Source organism: Ceratotherium simum, chromosome 7 (genome assembly GCF_057802395.1).
Source record: "Ceratotherium simum simum isolate JZ-2026a chromosome 7, ASM5780239v1, whole genome shotgun sequence".
Classification (NCBI taxonomy): Eukaryota; Metazoa; Chordata; class Mammalia; order Perissodactyla; family Rhinocerotidae; genus Ceratotherium; species Ceratotherium simum.
The window spans coordinates 71,272,757-71,294,379 of record NC_141906.1 but is presented as its reverse complement, the minus strand read 5'-3'; the positions used below and the strand labels follow the sequence as shown (position 1 = coordinate 71,294,379).

General features: G+C 37.4%; 1 protein-coding gene across 3 annotated transcripts in view; it reads right to left on the bottom strand.

The window, feature by feature from the left end:
- TBCEL (tubulin folding cofactor E like) overlaps positions 1–21,623 on the bottom strand; it is a 71,655-nt gene that overhangs the window by 37,185 nt on the left and 12,847 nt on the right. For 2 of the 3 annotated variants that reach the window (XM_087433823.1, XM_004427199.3), the window contains 4 exons: positions 11,397–11,546; positions 9,545–9,684; positions 3,282–3,463; positions 1,709–1,965 (listed from right to left, as the gene is read on the bottom strand). In XM_087433823.1, the coding sequence (XP_087289949.1) occupies positions 1,709–1,965; positions 3,282–3,463; positions 9,545–9,684; positions 11,397–11,529 (712 nt within the window). In that variant the 5' untranslated portion in view covers positions 11,530–11,546. The other variant, XM_087433824.1, reaches the window with a different exon arrangement.

Below are 21,623 nucleotides of genomic sequence, written 5' to 3'. Positions count from 1 at the left end.
AAATTAAACTGGCAAATTAAACTGTTTATGTTTTTTCAATTGTAGGTTAGAGTTATTTTTAGCTATGTAGTTGTTTTAAGAAATAGGCCTAAAGACAATGTTAAGAGAATGAAAAGAAAAGCCACAGACTGGAAGAATATATTTGCTGAAGACACATCTGATAAAGGACTGTTATTCACAACATAGAAGAACTCTTAAAACTCAACAATAAGAAAATGAACAATCTGATTAAAAAATGGGTAAAAGACCTGAACAGACACCTCACCAAAGAAGATCTATAGATGGCAAGTAACCACATGAAAATATGTTCAACATCATGTGTCATCAGGAAAATGCAAATTAAAACAACAATGAGATACCACTACACACCTATTAGAACAGTCAAAATCCAAAACACTGACAACACCAAATGCTGACGAAGACATGCAGCAACAGGAACTCTCATTCACTGCTGGTGGGAATGCAAAATGGTACAGCCACTTTGGAAGACAGTTCAGCAGTTACTTACCAAACTAAACATACTCTTACCATATAATCTAGCAATTGCACTCCTTGGTATTTACCCAAATGAACTGAAAAGTTATGTCCATACAAAAACTTGTACATGGAGGTTTACAGCAGCTTTATGAATAATTGCCAAAACTTGGAAGCAACCAAGATGTCCTTCAGTTTGTGAGTAGATAAATAAACCATGGTAATCCAAACAATGGAATATTATTCAGCGCTAAAAAGAAATGAGCTATCAAGCCATGAACAGACATAGAGGAAACTTAAATGCATATTACTGAGTGAAAGAAGCTAATCTGAAAATGCTACATACTGTATGATTCCAACAATGTGACATTCTGGAAAAGGTAAAACTATGGAGACACTAAGAAGATCAGTGGTTGCCAGGGATTAGTGGGGAGGGAAGGATGAATAGGCAGAGCACAGAGGATCGTTAGGGCAGTGAAACTATTATGTACGATTCTACAGTGGCGAAGATGTGTCATACCTTTGTCCAAACCCATAAAACGTACAACACCAAGAGTGATCTCTAATGTAAACTATGGACTTTGAGTGATGGTGTGTCAGTGTAGGATCGATTGTAACAAATGTACCACTTTGGTGCTGGGATGATGTTGATAGTGGGGGAGGCTGTGCATGTGTGGGGGCAGGGAGTATTTGGGAACTCTGTACTTTCTGCTCAATTTTGCTGTGAATCTGAAACTGCTCTAAAAAATAAAGTTTATTAATTTTAAAAAATAGGCTAAAATATTCATTCCTGAGATACACAGAATCAGACGGCAACAAACAGGCAATCAACTGTATATAAATACTAGAAAAGCAAGCATTTGAAAGGCATAGCAGGGTGGGATTCCTTAACCCAAACCCAGATAAAACAGTCTAGTTTATAATTCTCTGTACTATTTTTCTCTGCATTTTACTATCCAGTTCATCAACTTCACTTCACTCCTTTCATAGCATGACCCCTTTAATACATAAAATATAAATAGCTAGTATAATGCTATGCCACTTGATATTTATCAGAGCATTTATGAAAATGAATACCTTAAATTTAGTTAATCAATAGGCATCTGCATGTCACTCTTGAAAATTCATCCTATAAGAAGGCAGAGCTATGACTGAAAGAAATATACCTTCACTGCATTTCATGCATAAGCTCAGATCAATTTGCATGAAGAATGAGAACAAGCCTGTACCTCACCTGACTTGTGGAGGCTGATGGATCGCAGATTAGGAAACAACCTGGCCAATGAATCATCAGGCTCCTCAATAGCATTCAAATGATTGTTGGCCAGGACGAGGGTATCCAGTGAAGGAAACATAACTCCTAATTTTCGTATTTCAGTCCAGTCTTGGAGGTTATTGTCTGTTATATGTAGTAGCTTAAGAGAATGACAGCAAATAGAAGGACAAGACACTGTTTTATAGTCATTAAGGCACAGGAAGAGCTCCTCCAAACTGCAGAGAAAAAAGAAAATATTTCATTGTTTAAAGCAGTTGTTTCTACTTTGCTTTTCTATTTTCATTCATTCAATCAATAAGTGCCTACTGTGTGTGAAATTCTGCTAGGTGTTGTAGAGAAAATATAAAGATGTCTTCCTGAAGCTTCAAAGATAGCTGGGAAGACAAAACTTAAAATACATAAAACAAGCAGAGAATGATATAACCCAGTACTAAGTCAATTTTGTGCTTAAATAATTAAGTGCTAAATTAAGCGGTACTAACTGTAATTACAATAGTAGTTCATACAGGAATGGAATTGAAGTTGTAGTGAGAATAATCAGGAAAGGATGCATGGCCCTGAAGGAGGGGTGGACTTGCATAGCTTCAGAGGAGATAGAAGGAAACTCCAGAAACAACGTGAACAAATGTTTAGAAATAGAAATAATAACTATCATTGAATTCCTACCCCGTGTCAGGCCCTGTGCCAGGTGCTTTCTAGACTGTACTTCTATTTCTGCAAGGTAAATACAATTATGCCCATTTGACAGACAAGGAAACAGAGCTCAAAGGGGTTACTTAGCTTACTAAAGGTCATATGGATAGTAAGTAGAACTGGGACTTAAAAGCTCATTTGATGCCATGCTAGGTGTTCCATGCAGTGAGGAAACCAGTCTCAGAGTGAGAAACTAAGATGGAATAAGTGGGTTGAGACCAGATTCTGAAAGGCTTTGATAATTTCCATATTTAGACGTCAAAGAAACTATAGCTTCATATATTTCTTTAAACTACTTCCTTTGAATATTTATGTGCATATAAAAAGATAGAGAAAAACAAAACATAACAAAGCATTTCTAAACTGACAAACAAAAGTATAATTTCTTGCTTCAATTATTGAAAAGAATGCCAGGTCCATTTTCCCATCTGGCCTGCTGGGCACTTAATGATCTGAGTGTTAATACATTTTAGAGATACCACGATTTTTTTTTCCTCCCCAAGAAAAGGGCTGAGGCAAAATTCTGAAATCAGGTAATCAGAAGATTAAAATGGAGAAAGGTTGGGTTGATCTAGAAATGATAAGTGCTTCTCAGGGATATTTTCTAGCCAAAGGATGACATATCCTATGTCTTGGAGTTACTCAACACGAGCAAGTATTCCAATGAAAATGCTACTAGATTACCCTCACACCCTCATTCTAATTACTTCATTTTTCTAACCTCATTCTCCATTCAATCTTCAGTTCTAGTATTTCTGAGATGGGAGATCAGCAGTAATTCTATGTATTAACACAGATGGCAACATAGCTCCCTCTCCATCATGCTCTCTGGGCTTACTCTGGTAACTCCTGCAGTATCGTGTGGACTGTCTCCCAAGAAGCTTTGCTGTTGTTGAGGACAAGTTTGCGAACCCCAGAGAAGGACCCAGCACACGTTCTTTCTAAAACCGATAAATTCAGAGGATTGGAACTCAGGTTTAGAAACTCCAACTGGGGAACATTTGACACAATTTTACTGACCTAGGGAGAAAAAAAGAAAAGTATATCAGGCAGTAATCAGAGCTTTTAAATAGCAAACATGCTCAAGAAAGCCTCAGTGAGTGGGTTTCCAGGCAAAGGGCCATTTACGTTTGGGAGTCCTATTTAGTGATGGTACCCATAGAGGGGCATAAATAATTTCAACAAATCTTGGCAATAATTTCATCTCTTTCTGTGAAATAGTGGCATGACTGAAAATTAATGGTACAAAAGAAAGATTTCCCATGTTGCCTTTGGCAAGGTTTTTGATTCTGCTCTATATGATACTCTCTGATAAATGCAGAAAAGATACTTTAGATGACATTTTAGGGTATAAGTTTCTAAAGAGCTGAGATTGGGTAATGTAATTCTCTTTGAATATCTCCTTCCTTCCACCCTCAGTACAACAAGGCTAATTAAAGGTTTATTGACGACCACAAATCAGGTGTTCAAAATTGACTACATAGTCACAATCACTTAGAAAAGTTCCTGCTTGATTCAAAGATGTACCAAACTTTAGAATATATTTACTCAAAAACAAAAAGCATCCATAACTACATAATGAAAGAGAAAACATGATCATCAATTTAACGATTTAGCTAGCTACTTAATAGACAAAAAGAAAAAAAAAGGAGGGGCCAGCCTGGTGGTGCAGTGGTTAAGTGCACGCACTCCACTTAGGTGGCCCAGGGTTTGCAGGTTCAGATCTGGATGCGCACTGACGCATTGCTTGTCAAGCCATGCTGTGGGGGCATCCCATATAAAGCAGAGGAAGATGGGCATGGATGTTAGCCCAGGGCCAATCTTCCTCAGCAAAAGGAGGAGGATTGGCATCGGATGTTAGCTCAGGGCTGATCTTCCTCACAAAAAAGAAAAGGAAATAACAATTATTGACCTTAACTATTTGCTCTGCATAGTACTAGTCTCCTTGATACAGCTTATTTCACTAAATTCTCGAAACAACCTGCAAGACAGCTAATACTGTTTTCATTTTAATAAATGAGGAAACTGAGGCTCAGAGATGTTAAATAATTTGACTAAGGTCTCAGAGTCACAGAAGCCAAACCTAGGATTTAAAAATCAGAGCCATTGTTCTTTCCAATATACCACAACTAGTAAATTATAAATATAACCAGAAAAAAATGAAGAACTAGCTTAAACAAGTAAGAAATAAATTGTAGAAGCCCAGTAAATGTGTTAAGCATCAAACAGCCAGGCAATGTGGTAACTAAATGGTATGAAAAAATGAGTACAACAGAAGAGTTAGAATTGTTTCTAGAGTCAGAAAACCTAGGTTCAAACCAGGTTCCAGCACTTTCTAGCTGTGTGGTTTGACAGTTTACTTAACCTTTCCAAATCTCAGTTTCCTCATTTGTAACATAGAGAAAATAGTACTCACCTATTTTACACGATTGTTGGTAGAATTAAATGAGATACATGAGTAAAGCACTTAACATAGTGATTGTTTTAGAATATCTTTTAGAAACCTGTTTCCTTACCTATTCCCCAGCAGAAAGTATGAAAGTGGGGACAGCACTTACCTAGTTCACTACTGCATAGTGGGCACTGAATGTTTGTTGAATATATTAATGGCACAAAATCATTCAAGAAATCATATTACTAATATGATAACTATAGTATGAACCAATATTGCAACCCTGGCTATATGTCATATCATATTTATTTTAACTTGAAAATGTCACATTTAAAATCATTGGTAGGGCCGGCCCGTGGCTTAAAGGTTAAGTGCGCGCGCTCTGCTGCTGGCGGCCCGGGGTTCGGATCCCGGGCGTGCACCGCCGCACCGCTTCTCCGGCCATGCTGAGGCCATGTCCCACATACAGCAACTAGAAGGATGTGCAACTATGACATACAACTATCTACTGGGGCTTTCGGGGAAAAAATAAATAAATAAAATTAAAATCATTGGTAGATTCCCAGGATCCACCATAAACTACTGAATCAGAAGGTTCATAGGTGGGACAAGCTTCATGGTTGGGACCTGAATACCTGTTTCTTTTCAGAGCTCCATAGGCAATACCAAAAAGGTATCCAGTATTGAGAACCACGGGTAGAAAGAAAAGGTAATATGTACTTTACATCAGATCTACTGCGTACTGTACAGTTCAGGAGCTCTAAAATCAGTGAGAAGTAGATTAATTCCAAGAAGGTTCAGAAAAGTATGTCAGAGGGAACAGCTGTCACATACACGATTTCATCTACTCTACACACTAACCCTTTCAAGTGGTACCATTTTTATCCTCATTTTGCAAATGAAGAAATGAGCTATCATTTAGAGAAAATACACTAGGCTTCAGTTTAAAATGTAGGAATTTACACCATTCTGCATATATTCTCCTGCTTGATCCCTTTTGTGACCAAATGGTACCAAGCATTTGTGTGATATACGCTAGGATTTGGAGTTTAATCTGCGGCCACAATGCAGCTAAATAGTCTACACAGGGACTAATCCTCTACTGCATTCTACCACCTGAATACTAAAGATATGAGGACTTTCATACAGAAGATCACGACCAGCTATGTTTTACCTCTTTTAAGGGCAAAAAAGGATGAGGAGGAATTACACTCTGACTAAAGACTGAAGAATAATTGCTAATTATAGTACAACCCCAGTTAAATAAAAACAAAACATAAACCTTTTGCTAACCACCATCCTTCATATTTTATTTTTTATAACAAAGAGGAAAATACCCCCAAAATTGATAACTTAAAGGTTTTTGAAGCAATTTCTGGGAGAAGTCCCAAGGCTAGCAGATACGTGATGTAATCTTTTTCATAGTCTGCATCTACACTATTGTCCAATAAGAATAAAGACTTAGAATAATAACTCATTAGCCTTGGAATATTCTAAAAAGATAAAATTGTACTATCATCTAATAATTCAAGCAGGAAAAATAATATATGTTAAAAATATTTTCTTTAAAAGGCTAAAATTGGATAACCTTAAATTAATGATAAGATTCTGGAAAATATTATATTCCTCACACAGGTAAATTTACTTATGACAGAAAAACATCCCAATAGCAAAGGCTGACAAACATTCGGTGAGTTTCTATGGTAGTATATTGATTTCTCTTTTAAATTCTAAAAATAAAAACGACTCCTCCTGCTAGAGTGAGTTGAGTATACTCATGTGCAAGAGTAGAGAGAAACATGGAGATGAACTTAGATCACCTTTTAGGTCTCCACAATTCAATGATGTAATAGGGGACCCTCTACTTTGGCTTCTACAAAGGAAGAAACTAAAGTTTTAAGAAAAATGGGGCAAGGGTTGCAAGATAACAATCTGTAACTTATACCCAAGCTATTCTCTACCTCACCTGAGTGGCTAATTCCTCTCTCCTCTCAACTACTTGGTTTAATTTCTTTTATAAAATGGTTTTGATAAGGAAGGGAGAAAAAAGGAGATACCTTGGGAAAGGTCAGACAAAAATCTACTTACCCAAAAATTCAAGTCAAAAGCTAAAACATGCCATCTTTTTTTTACACATAGATGCCCAATTTTAGAAGGATGGAGACAAATTTTTGCCTCCTCCCAAAGAACTACACTTCTCATTCATATGTATCTTAGTCTCTGGATATACAGCAGCCAGCCATTTAAACTACCAAAGAAGTTACTCATAACATTACTGACCATTCAAAACACTAAAAGAACAAACGATACTATTTTGTTCCACATTGCTATATCAAATACTGCTGAAATAAAGTAAGTTAATGACCAGGGACAAATATCTTTTTGGTAATCAGACATATGGGTTGTAACGGGGTTGAAATGTCATGTCTTAAAAGTGTGACCTATGAAGCATTTGTAGCCTGGCAAAGAGTTTAATCAATCCTAAAAATCAATATTCTTTGCTGTCAGTATTTCTCCCATCTCTCTGTGCTCTCATATATATTCTAGAAGATTGGGATCAACTACAGTTAAGGCTAAGGACAAAATATAAAGGAATGAGGAAAACAAAAATAAATTGGAAAATGGAAACCTGAAGGGTAGCAGCAACAAACGTTTATATGAAAATAAACTATAGAGCATACACAGGAAAATACAAACTGAGTACAAATAGAGCACAAATAAACTGGCTATATATGTCAATTTGGCCTAAGAAATATTCAGTGTAGACCTTTGTCTAAGCAGAGAAAAGGCTGAATTACCTAGTGCAAATCCCATGTTCTGACTCATATTGACATAAATCATTCTTCTGAGATAACACTGCAACACTATTAAGCTGTTCCCACCAGGTAGTAAAGCATGTGTTCAAAGCATAGGTCAAAGCACAAAGCATAAAAACTTTGTGAAATTTTATACTCCCAAAGAAACAAATTTAGGGGAATCAGCCTGTGAACATAGGAGCTGAAATGATTCAGAGGAAGATTTGGTCTGATCTGTCACCCAGGCAGGTCACAAATCTTACCAGAGGTTCAGCAGTAGGACTACTGTGGGAATCCTGGAGAAGGAGGATTGACAAGGTAGTTCTTTTTCCAGTGTGAACACAGCATGCATGTCAATTAAGCATCTCAAAGGACCAAAAAGGCATAGACTGTGATTTGTTGAACAGTAAACTATACTAGTTGTTTAGATAAGCAAATCAATGAATAAATACATGAGCAAATAGACATTGTTTCACAGAACAGCCCAGTAAATCTGCATATACTAACAAGTCACTTAGAAATCAAAAGTGACATGCACCTCAAAGAATTTTGGTAAACTTCTTAATAAAAATAGGAAATATAACCGAGTTACCAGATTAAACAAGACAATAAAATGGATAAATATAAGAAAAACTGAAGAAAACTACATTATAGTATGTGCCTAGTATGCTTAGTGCTGATGATAAAAAAAGACAAAAATCTCTACTTTGAATAAGCTCATAGTCTAGTAGGAAAACTGTCAAGTAAGCAAGTGATTGCACTACAAGGTGATAAATCCTTTCACAGCAGCATGCTACAGGTGCTGGGATAATCTGACTCTGCCTGAGAGCCAGGGAAAGTTTCACAGAGGAATAGCAACTTGAGCCAAGTCTTGAAAGATACATGGGAAGTGGCCAGGTAGACAAGAGGAGAAAGAGAGCAATAGATTCAGAATGAATAAAAGCAAGGAAGCTTTTCATGTCAAGAGTATATCATGAGCTGCAAGAAAAAGCATATGGCTGAAGATGGAGATAAAGCTCGAGAAATAGCAAAGGGCCATATGATGGAGGGCTGCGATTAGAGAGTTCAGACCTTAGTTTCTAGGCAATGAAAAGCAACTAAAGGACTTCAAGCATGTCATAATCATGTTTCATTTATTAAAAGGAGTCTGGTAGCACTGTAGACGATTGCTTAGAGGAAGCAGAATAAAACTAGAGGCAAGAAACCCCAGTAGGAAGTTTTTCCAGCAGTCCAAGCAAGAATTAAGAGCCTAAATTAAGGCAAGAGAATGAATCAAGTAGGAAGAATTATTTTTCCCTTATTCTTAAGGGTAGCTTCATCAGGTAATGTTATAATCAAGTAGGTAATATTATATATAATAATCAGAGAGGAGATTATACTAATTTTATTTGTGTACTTGGTATAGAGTCACTCTAAGGTCAAAAGGCATCAGTTATGTCAAACCACCAAAGAGACTTAACAATACAGGGAAAAGTTCTAAAATATTTGGAATAAACATTAGTAACAAGAATATTTTTATAATCTTAGTTTCAAGCTCAAGCAATTTTTATGTCAACTTGTAAAAATAAATATTGAAGTAGTAGCAGAGAATGAGCATAGGATGTGTAAACTAGTGAAACAGCAGAACATTTAATGCATTGTTAGCAGTCTAAACCTCCGTAATCTCATTAACTTCTTGATATCTGAAATAAAGTTCTTCAGAGCTTTTTACATTAATGAAAAACAAATTAGCAATAACAAAGCTAACTGAAAAATCACCATAGAAACAGTTGAAGTAGCTGGTTATTTATCCTGAGACATACAGACAACAAGAATCTCAAGTGAGAACCAGAATTCAGCAGAATACATAACATAAACAATAATACAATGGCTATTGCTGCATCTCACCAAAATGCAGCAATATAAAAACTTCACCTCATGCCAGTCTTCCAGTTTGTTGTCAGAAAGATCTAGTTCCGACACATGAGCACAGAAAGCAGCAATTTCTTTTTCATCTCCTGCACAGGTTATTCCACAGCTGTTCAACACCAGTACACTTGGGAGGTTGAGGCGATCTGAATCACAGAGCAAACAAAACACTTTCTACGTCAGCCTAATTCTTGTCTACATATACTCAGCCCCCAGGAATCAAAATCAAATTGTGTGAAATTACACAAGGACCTGGAAAATACAGGATATGATGGGATCCAAGGGTATTGAATTCTAAGGGGAAACAGCCAAATATGGCCCAGGAGGAGATTAGAAGTGTACTGGACCAGTACTACCAAAAATCTTCTATAGGTTTTAACTCCTGGCAGCATTGTTTATCTCAGTAACCAACAACAGGGCCATCATCCATGCTATCATCTTATCATCTGAACACTAGATCCATGAGATTCATGTCTGAATACCACTGTCTTTTATTGGCCTCTTCTTTCTTTTTTTAATTTAGTTCAAAAGTGTCATTCTGGATAGCTCTTTTCTCTCTGCCTGATGTGTATTTTCACCTTTCGCTGCCTTTGAAAATTATCTCAAACCATTAGGTAGTCCATGTGCTAAACCATTTCTGTTCTTCAAGTTCATATCATTCAAGCAATCTTCCTCACTTAAGTGGATCCATTTAGAAATCTACATCTCTTTCTCTCATACTTGTCCATCAATCATTCTCATTTCATAGCCGTGTAGAATCTGTCCCTTACAAAAATTAGACTTTTTAAAAAATATAATTGTAATGGGAGAAAGTGTTTCAGAGTCTTAAACTATTCAAAGAATTTGGTCAAACTGGGGTAATCAAACTATTGCCTGGTTCAAAAATACATGTGTCAATAAAATTGCTCTTACTATCTCTAATAAAAAGGATAAACATGAGAATTCAACCACTCTTTCCCTACTTGGTATAAAACAAGGACTCACAAAGTTAGTATTTAATTAATGGAAGCTTCAAATTATGTGACTTTTCAACTTAGTACTTTTCAATATCAAATTTTTCAGAATAGGAAGGGATTCTGAAAAAAAATTACCAAGTAAGAAGTTCATTTCTTTGGGCCGTTCCAGTTTATATGGAGTGATAAGATAGTTGCATTGAGAAATAACGAACACTCAGCAACCTTCAGACATAAGAACTAAAACACTGTTCAATATTAATCCCACATAATTACAAAGAACTACTTCCAAGAATTGTTAATTACAACATTAAGCTAAAATGCAAGCAAAAAACATACCTTGCACGTTTCTAGTTGTAGATCTTTGCTCACATCATAATCCCTCTCCTAGAATGTCTTTATCTCCTCTCTAACCAAATGCTACATTCTTGAAGGACTGGTTCAAGTCTCACAGCTTTGAATCCTTTCATGATCATATTAATTAACTCGCTTCTAAATTTCTTTACCAATCACTGTGCCATTCATTTGGTTCAACATAAACTATGTTGTGTCACATATTTGTAAATGGGAATATCTTGTAATCCAATTAGGCTGTGGTCCTTGAGGACACAGGCCAGTCTTGCACTATCTTGCACCCTCCAAGTTCCCTGAAAGAATATGCATGTGAAATATTATCACTAAAATATTGTTCTTGCCCTACAAGTGTAACTAAAATGCCTTTTGGCCAGTCTGAAAAAAAACAAGTCCTTTCAGGTTTTTTAAAAAACTGAAATCATAGCAAGGGAGAAAGACTACTTGACTCATAATTCAAAATAGAGGAAATCATTTGCAAATAAGGGAATATTCTGGTTTAATGTCTTAAGTAAACTCCAATAAATAAATGTTTTAGGTCCCATCTTTCTTACCTTTCATAGGAGAGCCCTGAGGTGTGGCTGGGACATGGACTCCCATCCCAGGACCACGGCGGTAAGGAAAGTTTTCAGGACTATACTTTTCACATAATACTTGCATAAAACTCCTTCCACTAGGTTGATCCATCTTCCTTTCCTAAAATTCTACAAGAAACCAAGAAATCATCAAAATTATTTATTTACTCATATGAGAAATACTTATTGAAATTAATTATTTATAAGGCACCAGGCTAGGCACTGCAGACATATAAGACATGGTCACTGCCCCCAGAAATTTACACTGTGGTGTAACCTTAGGATTTAGGGAAGCTGCAATGAGGACAAATGACAGCAATACAGTTCAGCATATGATAATTGCAATACAGATTAAAAGTGCTACAAGATTTAGAAGAGGAGGCAATCATTTACAAGGAAGGGTAATGAAGACTTTTGGCTGGTGTGTACGGTTCATGTGGTAAGTAACAGAAAAAAGGACTAAAAAGGAAGGTATAGACTAAACATGAGACTAAAAGTTTGGATGAATCCTTTGATATTTGTCTCTGAAAATCCATTCTCCTCTTCCTCCACAGTAAAAGAATTTTTAACTGTATACATAGCTACTTCCATTTAGGAATGAGTATATGAGTAAGTTCTAGTTGACGAGATAGAAATAAAGTATTCTGAGGTAGCTTCTGGGAATCATCCTTAAAAGATAGCCCGAGTATGCCCATTGCCCTCTTTCTTTGTCTCTTCCTCAATTCTATTACCTAGAAAACAGATGCCACCTTGGACTATGGGCCCAAGGAACACACCCTAAGGAAAGTGGAGCAAAGAGCTGAAAGGGACCTAGGTCCCTAAGGACTTCATGGAACTGAGCTGCCATATTGGTACGGATTGCCTATCTCTGGAAATTTCAGTGAAAGATAAATAATCTTGTATTTTATTTAAGCCATTCTTCTTTTCAATTTTTCAGTTACTTACAATAGACCTAATAATAACTAATACAGAATGTCATTTCTTTTTGTTTTGAGTTTGGGTAGAGTCTTCACTATCTAACCTCAACTGAGGGTCCAAACACACAGTAACTCCAGCATCCTCTCAGTACTCAGCATAGGTTAAAACAGGTAATACTATACAACATGCTACCTTCTGACAGCCTGCTAACCCATTATCTTGAGGGGCTAGCATATGATCTGTATTAAATATCAATCAAAATATAGGCAATGAATTGACCTCTGTAGTTCCAACTATCAGATATCAAGCTTTCTACTAAAATAATCAGAGAAAGGAAGGAGGATAAACAAAGAAGACGCGATATTATGAAAAAATATATAGCAATGAGAATATACAATGGTATATATGAGAAACCACAAGACATCTAATAGAAGACAGCAACAGGAGTATCTAAATATAAACCTCAGAGGAGATCTTGCATGCTACAGTAAGAGGCTGAACTTGATTCTGTAGGAAACAGGAAGAAACTAAAAGGTTTTAAGGAAGGAAATACAACAACCAATTTTTTGGGAAAACTCACCCTGGCAGTTGTGTAGCTGATAAATATGAGGGAAACAAGATTGAAGGCAGGGAGAAGAGTTAGAAAGATTCTGCAAAACTACAAGAGAGAGATGATGAGCATCTGAAGCAATAGAGTGGTAGTACAAATAGTGGCAGATTCAAGATCAATTTAGAAAGCAAGCTTTTCAGGAATTATAGGGGCTGAGGGGAAGTTGAAGTCAAGGCTGACCTCCAGGTTTCTAGTACAGGTGACCAGGTGACTGGTGATACCATTAAGTACAAAGAAAATATGACGAGATCTAGTTTTAAGTGGGAAAATAATGAATTCCATTTTATACATGTTCAGTCTGGGGCATCTGTGGATTACCCAGGGAAACAGTCTGAAGCTGGATGAGAAATGTGAGCTGAAATGAAGATTTGGACATCATCAGGATATAGGAAATATTATCAATTAGAGCAGTAGAACAATAGAACTCTCAAGGACACTGATATTTAAGAGTCAGGCACAAGAAGCAGAGTCATGAAGGAAAAGAAAAGGAACAATCAGAGAGCAGACTGTATAGTCAAAATTTTGAGAAGTTTTGATGAGAAAGGGAGAAAAAAGATGGGCTGATAAGCTAGGCAGGAATAGGAGGGAGTAGGGAATCGACAGCAATTGTCAAGATTTTTCCCCTTAAAACAGAAGAGACTTGAATATGGTTAAAGATTACAGAGAAGTAGCAAGTAAAGCTGGAAAGCCTAAAAATGACTATTGGTCTGTGGTCCTAGAAGCAAACAGCAGGAATGAGCATTAAAAAACTTCTCAGACGGCTGTTTGATGCTAGCCAGATAATGTTCCAAATTGTTTACCATTGGTGGTGACATATTTACTTACAATGTTGCACTGGTTTACTTTTGCTTATACAGTTTAATTATACTTAATGCTAGGTATTTTTCTCATGTGAGAGTCTTAACTCCACCATTACATTATAAAGGAGAGTGGAGCTGTGTAATGCTATTTCTTCAGTATTGATTCATAGCATCTGGCACAGTACACTACACATGGTAACAGTTCAAGAAATGCTGCTGAGTACTAAAATCACGAGCCTCCAGCAGGCTGAAACAGCAGAGAATCCAGGATTGGGAGTATGTTTAAGACCACGCAGGTCTACCACTTAATAGTTTTCTGCCATCAGGCAAGACACTGTATTTCTCTAGGACTCAAATGTCTTCATCTGTAAAATATGATATTAGTATCTATACTACTTGGATTACAGACTTGCTGTAGAGCTCTAAAATATAGGGATTACAGGGATGTTGTAAGGTTCTAAAATATATAAATGATACTAATTATAAAAGGAAGTTGTAGTGTGGTGGAAAGCACATGGACATAGAAAACTTAGGTTCTGTCATTTATTAGCTGGGTAAAATATAAGCTAGTTATCTAACCTCTCTCTAATTTTGTCACCTATGGATGGGCTGAAATTTTCCTCTCAGACTTGTAATAATAATTTGAAAAAAGTATGACTATAAACGTGGTCTTTAAACTTGGCCGATTTCCTAGATAACTACCAGGACCATGTCTAATACACTTTGTGAAATCAATTCACAAATGCCCATAACGCAGAGCAGACACTCACTGAGCACAAACCCATCTGTTGAACAAAAGTTTCGTCTGTACAATTTACCAAAGTTTAGACTACGGAATACATTTCATAATGAGTATATCACAAGTCACCTTGAAAATACAGGGCTGCCCTCTATCAGGATCCTCATCTGTGAGTTTAAGGATAGAGCCTGTTTTAGAACAAGACAGTTTGTTCTTTCTATCCATAGAGTGTTAAGTGTCTGCCGCTGTCCTCTATCCCAGCACTGACTGTGTCAAAACTGAACTGTGTGTTCATCTAGGACTTCAGGAACCTTCAGGTGGAAAGGTTCTTTTTCAGTGTAAACTTATCACCAATAGCAGACAACACAGAGCAGGTGCTACGCCACTTGTGACAGGCACCACAGTTCTTATCAAAGAACTGTCTCAAGCAGAATGCCAACAGAAATTTTAGAAATGTTTAACAAAAAGTCAAAGAAGTTACATCGCTATCTTCTATGCACTTGGCAGTTCAAAGAATAAAAAGTGGGTGGAGAGGGTGCTGAACTGTCAGTGTCAAAATAATAGTCACCAAGTTTAAATAGTATCTTTTAACTGGAAGCTTCAGAACCACTTAAACTCAAACCTCTTCGATTCAAGGGCAATAATCTTACACACAATTAAATCTAGACAAACTGAGAGATGGTAATATTAGAGACATATTCAAGTTAAAATGAGTGCTAGTGAGCAAGCAATCATGGGAACTTAAAAAAGTTATTCTTCATGGCCCCAGGCCTTAACAACTCTTCCAAATAGTCTGGGTTATTTTTTTTTCTTCTTCTTTTTTGTCTCAAGACTTAAAAGCAATGCCAGGCGCCTTCATTGGTCATTTTCCAGGATACTCTATTGGAATAGCTTTCTAGGAATGCAGATAGTGTACACATTAATACATGGGTTTTGAATTAGAACATTAAGATTGCAAAATGGATCAGTAACATAAATCTACTCAAAATCTGTTGGGGCAGCTTGAGGAGGAACAGTAGGTGGGAAAGGAAAACTGAAAACCAAACAAATTGAAAAATGAGGAAATATAGGATGGAAAAAGATCTTTAACTGGAGCGTTTTAAAAGGTTTTTTTGGGGGGTGGAGGGGTAATCTATGACTTTCTGGAAAGAAGAGGGGTCACATTACATCTGACTACCTCTGCAGCTGGCAGAGTTCTAACACATTTGTAAAAGTATTCTGAATTGGTGCTTAAAGCCAGGGAGCCAGGAACCTTGGGTGATGTTGCTTGGTTCCATTACCAAGTAATGGCGTGTGCCTGTGAAAATCTCAACTCCTTTGTGCCTCAAATCCTGACTATAATATGCTCTTGTAAAGTGCTTGGAGAGAGTCAGGATAAAGGGTAAGTTGGAGGATAAGGTGCTCAGTACACTTTGGCAAAACAGATTAATATGAGAACAGAACATCTTGTCACCTACAGGTCCCCAATTGCTATCAAACATTTCATACTTTATGTTCCAAATCAAAGGGGTCAGGTCAAATTAGTACAAAACTCAACACAACTGAAAACAGACAATAGACCATGTCTGACCACTAACACTGGAAGATATACAAGATATATCCTTATGCTGGTATGCAAGAGCAATATTTACTTCATTAAAAAAAATTCATGGTAAAGTACCATACTTTGTAAAGTATGAATACTACCAGCCTCACTCACAACTTCCAAAAATATAAATACTACCCACAAAGTTCCAAAATATAAATTTTAAATCTTATAAAAAATAGATTTAGGGACTGGCCTGGTGGTGTAATGGTTAAGTTCTCACACTCTGCTTCAGCAGCCCGGCGTTCACAGGTTCGGATGCTGGGCAAGGACCTATCCACTGCTTATCAAGCCATACTGTGGCAGCATCCCACATAAAGTAGAGGAAGATGGGCATAGATGTTAGCCCAAGGCCAATCTTCCTCAGCAAAAAGAGGAGGATTGGCAATAGATGTTAGTTCAGGGCTAATCTTGCTCTCACACACACACACACACACACACACACACACACACAAAAATAGATTTATCTGCTTATATATGCATAGAATACCTCCAGGAGGATAAAATAGAAATTAGTAAAATTAGCACCTATGGTTGACTCCAGAGAGAGGAAATGAGGAATAAGGGTGGAAAGGAGATCTGCTTTTCACTGTTCACCCATTTAAACCATTTCAACTCACCAGATGCATATATCATTTTTTTTTTTTTTTTGGTGAGGAAGATCAGCCCTGAGCTAACATCCATGCTAATCCTCCTCTTTTTGCTGAGGAAGACTGGCTCTGAGCTAACATCTATTGCCAATCTTCCTCCTTTTTTTTTCCCCCCAAAGCCCCAGTAGATAGTTGTATGTCATAGTTGCACATCTTTCTAGTTGCTGTATGTGGGATGTGGCCTCAGCATGGCCGGAGAAGCGGTGCATCGGTGCGCGCCCGGGATCCGAACCTGGGCCGCCACTAGCAGAGCACGTGCACTTAACTGCTAAGCCACAGGGCCAGCCCGATACATCATTTTTTTTCCAAACATTATCTTTTCAAAATATAAAACATTTTTAAGTAATATATCTGGGAATGACCTAATAATTTGTCAAAGGGTTTTTTAATTCCTCATTATTATCAATCATTTATAAAAAAAATTCCAAATTGTATCATGTAGAATACATAATATTAATAATAATTTTAAAAGGAATTGGGGATCGGGGAAGAAAAGAGAAATAAAATGGATGGCAAAACGAAATAGACACTTTTGTAAACCAGCATTGGGAAAGAAAAAGAAAGCAGAACAAAACACACCTGAGCTTCAGAACTCAATTACAATTACATTGAGAGGTAGAGTTGAGATAAAGGGGTAAGATGAAAGAGCCAGATCAGTGTTCTCTGGTCTTGACCATGCTTTAACAAGGGCAAAGCAAAAGCTCCCCTAGGAAGCGTACGGAAGAAGTGGAAGAAGACCCTCAGGCCTGCGGTATCATGTCACCTCCTTTGCCAGCCAAGTTAAATGTGTTAATAAAAGCTATCCAAATATTTCATCCAAATTACCCGAACTATATCCAAATTATTGTGACTCTGGAACCACAACAGCTCCAGCAGACAGAGGTTACAAAGCCATAAGCCTAAGAATGCTTTGGGAGCTTCAAGCCTCCACGTCACCTGTCTGAGACTGAAAAAGAAAAGAGTGGTGCTTCCTGCAGCACGAAGCCAATCCTGCAGGATTCAAATTACTGGAATAGTAAATAGTTGGGAACTGATTTACAGTTCTAAAAAGTAAATTTTAGTAATTCAAAATATGCATTAATTTAGTATGAGGCTAAATCTCCAGGAAGAGTATAAAATAATGGAGAAGAGGGAAATACTCTCAGGTAGTTTAAAATTATTTTCAGTCATTTGACATGGACCCATTTATATCCAACTAACCAATCTTATCTATTCATCAGAGAAGGGCAGGAAAAGACTACAGTCTAAAAGCTACCTGCCAATATTTTGTTACCAATATTTGAAAACTTAAACTGGGCTGGCCCAGTGGCGCCGCGGTTAAGTGCGCACACTCTGCTGCGGTGGCCCAGGGTTCGCCAGTTCGGATCCCAGGCGTGCACTGACGCACTGCTTAGAAAGCCATGCTGTGGTGGCGTCCCATATAAAGTGGAGGAAGATGGGCATGGATGTTAGCCTAGGGCAAGTCTTCCTCAGCAAAAAAAGAAGAGGATTGGCAGATGTTAGCACAGGGCTGATCGCCTCACAAAAAAAAAAAAAACTTAGGTTAAACATTTTGGCCAAAGGCTCTACAATTTCACCTTTAGTTTCCTTTGGTCAGATGACATTTCATTCCAGTCATTTTTCTCCACTTAGATGTCTATTTCCTTTACAAGACAGTCTAAGGATAAGAATCTCTTTAACACTTGTTTAATAAAAATGGAGACAACAAATATAGTTTGTTTTTTCTGCTATCTCTTTTTTTGCACCTTATCAAGTGGTTCCAGTTAGGCTTATTTGCCCACGCATTTATCATAAAATGTGTGCCCTCACCAAACTTACAGTCTCATTTAGTTCTGTTCAACAAACATGAAACAGATATCGAATCTGTGCCAAACACTGTGCTAAGCACTAAAGTGAGAATGAATAAAATCCAAACTCTGCCCTGACGGCACCCACAATCTAGAAGGAAATACATGGAGATAACAAATACCTAAAATAAGCCACACAGAAATAGTGAATTCAAACATAAGAAATGATTAACTTATGGAGTACGATCAAGGAAGTGTAAGGTGAATCCTGAGTCATTTTGAAAGATGACGAAGATCAAGTTAACAGGATGGAGAAGAACATTCCACGCACAGGAAATAACAGAACATGAAAAGGCACAAGAGACATGAAACATGGGCTATTAAGTGGTATTGCTAAAACATAAAATACGTGCGGTGGGAGAGGGGGAGGCAGGAGATTCAACTGTAGAGTGGATGGTGGTCAGCTCAAGACTTTGCTCAGGTTTGACTTTATCCTATAGAGATAAAAGTAAGAAAAATTTTGATAGATCACTGTGAACACAAAGCAAGGATGGGGGTTACCGATCTTTATGTAGAATATCAAGAGGTCAACAATGATGAGAATTTTTAAATCCCTAAAGGACTGGGCAGTCAGGAGTTTGTTCACCTTAGGGGAAGCCCTTTCAGTACAGACAAGGGGGTAGAAACCATAGTAAAGAGTTAAAGAAAGAAATAAGTAAAGACAGTGAGTATAGACCACACCTTTGAGAAGCTTAGATGAAAGTAGAAGAGATGGGACAGTTGATGAAGAAAACCCAAGTGTTCAGAGAGAGAGTTGTTATATCTGCTCTTTTTTTCAAAAGACAAAAGAGAAATTTATAGGCTGAGTTTGGGGGTGAGGGTGGGGGTGGAGGAGGTCAACAACAACTAAGGAAACAAGTCTGAGGAGGAAAATCTCTTGGGTAGCTTCAAAGGATCTCTTAGGATTACTCTCTCAACTTTTGCTAGTTTTTATTCGGGCAAAGATTTGCCCTGAGCTAACATCGGTTGCCAATCTTTCTCTCTTTTTTTTTTTCTCCCCAAAGCCCCAGTGCATGGTTGTAAGTCCTTCTAGCTCTTCTATGTGAGCCACCCCCACAGCACAGCAAGTGACAGACAGATGGTACGGTGCCGTGACTGGGAAATGAACCCGGGCCACCTAAGCAGGAGCGCTGAACTTTAACCACTAGGCCATCAGGGTTGGCTCTCCAAATTTTTTTTTAAGCTCATTTAATTTTTGCACTGTGCACCCATAACCTCATCCCCATAAAAATTCATTTTTTAAAAGACCCCACTAGGGCCGGCCCCGTGGCTTGGTGGTTAAGTGAGCGCGCTCCACTGCTGGCGACCCGGGTTCGGATCCCGGGCTCGCACCGACGTGCTGCTTCTCCGGCCATGCTGAGGCCGTGTCCCACATACAGCAACTAGAAGGATGTGCAGCTATGACACACAACTATCTACTGGGGCTTTGGGGGGAAAAAATAAATAAATAAAATCTTTAAAAAAAAAAAAAAAAGACCCCACTATACCCAAACCCTGCCAGGTTCTTGGACATTTTAGGTAGCTGGGACTTTGTTTTGTTTTCTGAAACTTTCTGATCCTCAGCATAGGTGTACCCCAATAAAACATAATTCCTCTGGGAAGGTGTATGTGTGTTTTATATATTTTCCCTCCAGGAAAGATTAAATAAATGAATGAATTAAGGTCTATTAATAAGCTTTTTTCTAAATAATTGCTTTAAAAAATACAAGTAATATACATTCCAAATTTTTAGAAATTTCCAATTGAAAAAAAGGAAAAAACCTGTAACCTCATGTAGTTTCCATGTAGATTAGTTTCCCTATTCATTAGCTAAGCTAAGCTTGTAAATAGTGCTACCAAAAGTTTTCCATATCTGAAGCATATTTAGAGCCACAGCCACACTAGACAGCTTTGGTCAACAGATTTAGCAAGTAGATTAAGCCTGAGGATACACTTTACGGTATATATTTTTCCATGCTATGTAGATATATATTTTTTACACAAAGATTAACTTGCTTCTAGATACATAGTTTTATAACTTGCCTTTTCTCTAGATAGCTCATGAAAAACTTTCTATGTCAATAACTATACATGCACATAATCATTTTTAGGGTTTGTAGAGTGTTCGATTAACAAGCTTTTGCAGCTGAAGTCATGAATGACCGCTCTCTCTCCCATAAAAATACTTCAGGGATGTTGTCCAAGTCAATATAATTAGGCTAGCCAGTCTCAGTCCACATGGCACTTTTAATTGCATTTATCATAAAGTACATATACCTGCAATTTCATCTCTGTTATCTCCCCTGAACGTTATATGATATACCTAAGAGGATGCCTTCTTGGGATGAAAAGCAAGGAAAATAAACTAACTCTAATAACTTTCAAAACTATTCTGTAGAGTTACAGTTCACCAATTCACAAGTTTACTCTAAGCATTCCAAATGCAAAACTTGAGTGGAGCTGATAAATCCATTATCATAACACACCAGGCCACCAGGATTTCACACCCTACTATGATGAACCACCCTATTTCTCAAAGTCTCTTTCTCAACTGAATCTAAGTGTAAGAATGTGGCACATCAACTTTTATTGGTAGAAGATTTTTTAAAAAATCCAAAACTGCCAAATGACATGAGAATTCAGAGTCCTGGTCATTCCTTGAATCATGCTATTAGTAGGGCACTGCTACCCTCTTTTCTTATCACAGCACTTGTTTCCCCTTAAAGCACTACAGACATTAAAACATCTAACCCAAATTCTTTCTTTCATTATATCAGTGACACCCAAGATGTCTAAAACCGTGACTCTCTGTTAGCGAGTACTGCCTCACAGCTGTCTGTATTTTCTACCAAAGAACTATACTGCATACGACGCACATTTGATGTTGGACAAAGAGACAAAGTTTTCTCATCAACAACAGCCCATTAGCAAATATGACTGACTCCATGCTTGTAGGCTACTGCATGTAAACAAAGCACTTGACATTTCTGATCCAAATGTACTAGCCCAAGAATTCTATGATTTTCATAAGAAAGTACTTTATTTGAGAGGAAAAAAAATTGAGAAAATACTGCTATT